This window comes from Parus major, chromosome 4 (assembly GCF_001522545.3).
Source record: "Parus major isolate Abel chromosome 4, Parus_major1.1, whole genome shotgun sequence".
NCBI lineage: Eukaryota > Metazoa > Chordata > Aves > Passeriformes > Paridae > Parus > Parus major.
In genome coordinates this window covers 56,377,343-56,382,101 of record NC_031771.1, presented here as the reverse complement: position 1 = coordinate 56,382,101, position 4,759 = coordinate 56,377,343, and the positions used below count along the sequence as shown (strand labels likewise).

The window sequence follows — 4,759 nt, the reverse complement described above, 5'->3', positions numbered from 1 at the left end:
GAAGGGGGATTAGAGCGGAGAGCTCTGGAGAAAGTGACTGTGTTCAGGTATGTTGTTTCGCTGAGTTATTGAAAGCATCATTGATACTTAGGAGATGATAAAAGTCCTGCCTCGCCCCCAGCTACAGTCTCGCTGGAGCCACAGAGCCTGCAGAAGATTGCCGAGCCTCATTACAGCAATTATTTTCCTTCTAACTTTGCTTCAACCTTAACGTTTTAAATTGCTGGAAATGAAAGCAGCGGGGTGGGGGGTGGGGAGAAAGAGAGAAAAAAAAATAGAATCCAAATTTGCTCAGCTGCCATTCCTCGAGCACAGATAAAGCACGAAATCGGAAAAAAAAAACCAAACAAAAAAAACCAAAAAAACCAAAAAACAAACAAAAAGAAAAGAAAAAAACAAGGAGAAAAAAAAAGGGGGGGAAACCAACGCTCTCTTACCCGAGGGATTCGTCAAACCAAACCGGGTGGAGCGGCGCACTGAGGGGGCTCAGGGCACAGCCGGCGGGGAACGCGGCGAGGCGGCGGCGCCGGTGCTGGCGGGATCGGCGGGCGCGGAGCCGGGGCTGCGAGTCCGCCGGTTTCCTCCACGGGTTCTCGGCCGTCGCCAGCGGTTTCCTCGGAGCCGTGGCCGACCAGGACGGGTTTCCAGCGGAGCCAGCCGCTAAGAGCGGCGGGGCGCTCGAAAGCCCAAGAGTGGGCAGGAGACACGGCGCCGAGCGGTCCCGACCATCGGTCCCGCGGGTTCCACCAGGCCCGCACTCGTGCCCAGCACATCGGCCCCGCACCCCATCCCCTGACCCATCGGCTCCCGTGCTGACACCGCCCCGCCAGTAGCGTCCTTCATCCCCTTCTCCAGCACCAGCCGAACCGCGCCAGTTCCCTCTCCTCCCCACGGCCCCAAATCCCGGTGCTCCATTCCCATTCGACTAATACGGGAAGGCAAATGGAGCTCTGGGGAAAGTCCCTTTACCTCGCACTAGGCTTGGCACTAAGGTGCGGGGTATACCAAACCTTCCCCTGTCTTCGCAGCGTGGGCTGCGGCCGGGATTCTCCCAGACAGAGGGACCGGAGCAACTTTTTCCTAGGACTAAGGAAATACGGCAGATCCCGGCGCCGCTGGGGGAAGCAGCGGCGATCACATGCACCTTCGGGGCAGGGATGCGGTGGGAACTGCTGCCAAGGAGCAGCGGGGGGAAAGGAGGAAACCTCAAACAGTTGTGAGGACTGGGCAGGATATACAGAAAGTTAAGTATTCAGCTGCTGTCTCACCATCCAAGGCTGAAGACTCCTGGAGAAGAGGGAAAACAGCTGCTATAGCCAGTCCCTCTCTCATCCCCCAACTCACAAATCTGGTTTCTTCTTCAGTCACCCCCAAGAGGGCAAAGAGCAAGCAAACAAATTGCATCAAACAGTAGCTTAAAATTAATTTATTTAACAAATATAGCTATAATATAAATGATAATAAAATTTCAAATATACAGTATATTACATAGTACACAGAGCCCCTTCCAAAGGAGCTGGTGGAGGAGCAAAGAAGGTAACAGACAACGCTGTCACATGAGAATGGGAAAGGCTGTTTTACACTTCTACCTCTTGACCTCGCCTTGCAGAAAGCAAGAAAAACATCCCGTCTTTCAGTCCCCTTTTTCCATCTCTTCCACAGTTCCTTCCCCCATGGCAGGGTGCTCTCTGCAGGCTGCCAGCTAGACCCAGAGAAGCAGGACACAGTTGGCCCATCACCACCCTGTGCCTGGAAAAAGCTGGGGTGATGCCTCGGGTTTCTGCCAGCTCCCCAGGACTGCTGAGGACATCAGAACAGTGTTGAGATAGGGGCTCAGCATCAGAGGGGGAAGCAGAGAGGTAAAGCAGAGCCAGACTGGAGGAGTCTCTGTCATAGGGTCCATGGGGAAGTCCACAGAGAAGAGCCAGAGGAGCAGGGAGGGAATGTGTGTGGAGCCAGCAGGAGCAGACAGCCAGCAGGGCTGGGCTGGGCTCAGGCTCTATGTGAGGTGGTACATGCTGTATCCCACATGTGCTGTGTACAGTCCCACAGGAGCCACAGGCAGCCCTGCCCGCTGAAAAGGGCTGGAGGCGCTGTACAGGGAAGCACCGGCCACGGCCGGGCCGCCCAGTGGGAAGGAGATGCCGAAAGCAGCAGGCGGGAGCATGGGCTTGGCTGCCATCTTCAGCTTCTCCAGCTCGGCCTCCTGGAGCCTCTTGGCCTTGGCGCGACGGTTCTGGAACCAGATCTTCACCTGGGTCTCGGTGAGGCTGAGCGAGCTGGAGAACTCTGCACGCTCTGCGATGGACAGGTACTGCTTCTGCCGAAACTTCCTCTCGAGGGCCAGCAGCTGCGCCGTGGTGAAGGGCGTCCGGGGCTTCCTGTTTGTCTTGTGCTTGCGCAGGGTGCAGGCGGGGGGGCTCAGCCGCCCTGTGCCCGGGAGCAGCCGGGGAAGAAGAGACAGCTTGGTTAGCAGTGCCCAAACCCCCACAGCCTACAGAATCCCCACCCTACCACAGGTGAGGTGGAAAAAGGGGGAAGTAGGGTCCCACTTGAAGCAAGCTGCCCCAAAACCACCAGTGTTGCCTGGGGCACAGATAAAATTGTCATGTCCCGTCCAAAAAAAAAAAAAAAAAGAGAGAGGTGGTTCATATCAGGAAGCTCCAACTCCATTAAGAACCCGGCAACAGGCAGGAATCACACACCCACAAACGTTGCACCTCCTGCCTTCACAGCTACCCTGGTTCACGTAGAGGAGACACAGATAATAAAGGGAATAACCCTCCAAAAAGAAAAAGTCCTGTTCTTTTTATTGGATTACAGGAAAAAAAAAACCAAACAAAACGGGCTGGCTTCTCAGTCTCACACCCTCTTCATTAGGCCCCTGGGAACCGGATTAAGCATGTAATTAATTACGAGGTCTGAATTGACACTCATGCTCTATCTACCACTCTTCACCGTGGCCCGCTCCTGTCCTCTTATTTAAGATTTCTAAGGGTCTTCAACATCCATCTGCCCCGGGTTTAGTTAGCAACAACAAATTTTACTTTGCAATTTAAATAAAGTAAATCGCTGCTTTACTCTACACAAGTCCTGTCGGCAAACCTGCCGTTCTCCAGGGACAAACGTTCCAGAGAAAGCAGCTCTGTTTGCAGGTTTTCTAAGGGCGACCCAAACGCTTGGAGAGCCTCAGACCAAGGTCACCCCTTTCCACAGGATCCCTGGCAGGAAGAGAGCACGGCCAGGCCGAGGGCAGCCGGCCCATGCTGTCCAGACCCTGGTTCAGCACAGCCACTGGAAATTAACAGGGTTCTCTGATTTCGACTCTCACGTTGTTATATTATTTTAGATCTCTCTGCATTAAAGCAGGAAAACATCACAGATTGTGGCTCTTCGGACTTTGGAAATGCACTATTTAAGACAGCAGCCGGTGGCTGAAGCCCACAAACCTCCCGCTTCTAGGAAACCGGTCTGTGCAGATCCTTATGGAATTACTCGAGCCACTTTCTGAAAAAGCCTCAGTGGTGCTGAGTCAAAATTTGCGTAGCTAGTTCGAGCCTCAGGCTAAATTAACAAGCTGGCCGTGTTGCTTTTTCTTTCCCCCCCGGTTAACATTTGGCACAAGATCTCACCCTGGCACGGCCGCTCTTCCTGTGCGTTCGCAGCCATCCTCCACACACTCTCGAATCCGTTCAGTACTTTGGAAGGATCGAACTGTCCCAGAAAAGTACGAACCGCGCAGAAAGATACAGCACCAGAGGCAGGGAGGGCGAAAGCGACAGGAAAGCCCCGGCCACCCACACAACTTTGCCCCCGGTCCACGGGAGGGTCGGAGCCGCCCCGAAGAGCCCCCATTCCGCCTGCTCCCGGACCACTACTTACTCGGGGGAGGCGGCGAGAACCGTGGGGTTTGCATCCAGGGACTCCGCTCCTGCTTCTCGGGGCTTTCCGCCTTGACGAGCGTGTCTTCGGGCAGCTTGACCAGCCCCCCGACGGAGAAGTGTCCGCCGAGGGGCAGCGGGGAAGGCGGCGCCTCGGCCGACAGCGTGCCCAGGCGAGGGCTGAGGCTGGTGCGGGCGGCCGCCCCAGCGCCCGGCGGGGGCCCGGCGCCCTCGGGTCCTTCCCTGCCTCCCGGCTTCCTGTGGTCGGCCATAAGCGCCTCCACGCTAAACGGCAGAAGGGACGGGGAGACTTTGGGCTTGTCGCTTTCCTCCTCCCCGCCCATCGCAGCCGCGACGGGGAGCGCGCCGCCGGCGGGACTGCTGAAGGCGGATGCGGGCAGTTCGTCGTTGCGGACCCCTGTGGGCGCGGCGGTCATATCCACAGCCGGGGCCATGCAGGGGCGGCCCGCCGTCGCCACCGCAGCGCCGAGCGGGAGCGAGCAGGGCCGCCGGTCATGGGGCCGGGGCACGGCAGGCGCAGGGGGCACGGGCAGCCGTCAGCGCGCTTCGGTCCCGCGCCGGCGGCGCCGCCTCATAAAGCGGCGCGCGTGCGGCTCCGCCCAGCCGGCGCGCGGGGGGCGCGGCCGCGCCGCCCCATTGGCTGCGGCCCCGGCGGCGCGCGGGGGGGCGGGGCCGGGGTCGCCGTCGGAGCGTCCCGCGCGCCCCGCCCAGCCCAGCCCCGCGGCCCTCGGTTCCCTCCGCATCCCCCGGACCCGCTCCGCATCCCTCGGTTCCGCTCCGCATCCCCCGGGCCCGCTCCGCATCCCCCGGGCCCGCTCCTCATCCCTCGGTTCCGTTCCGCATCCCCCGGGCCCGCT

At 58.7% G+C, this 4,759-nt stretch overlaps 1 protein-coding gene across 1 annotated transcript; it reads right to left on the bottom strand.

Annotated features, from left to right (window-relative positions):
• Window positions 1-1,410: 1,410 nt before the first annotated feature.
• On the bottom strand, window positions 1,411-4,432 carry MSX1 (msh homeobox 1). Its single transcript, XM_015623625.2, has 2 exons — window positions 3,883-4,432; window positions 1,411-2,430 (listed from the first exon to the last, which is right to left on the bottom strand). The coding sequence occupies exons 1-2, from the start codon at window positions 4,334-4,336 to the stop codon at window positions 2,000-2,002; spliced, it is 885 nt and encodes a 294-aa protein (XP_015479111.1). The 5' UTR covers window positions 4,337-4,432; the 3' UTR covers window positions 1,411-1,999.
• Window positions 4,433-4,759: the final 327 nt, after the last annotated feature.

Bases quoted from the DNA above. Each gene is read 5' to 3' on its own strand.
- MSX1 (XM_015623625.2), bottom strand. From the start codon at position 4,336: ATGGCCCCGGCTGTGGATATGACCGCCGCGCCCACAGGGGTCCGCAAC. The intron at 2,431-3,882 runs GTAAGTAGTGGT...TCCCGGGCACAG, and splicing joins GTTCTCGCCGCCTCCCCCGA to GGCGGCTGAGCCCCCCCGCC.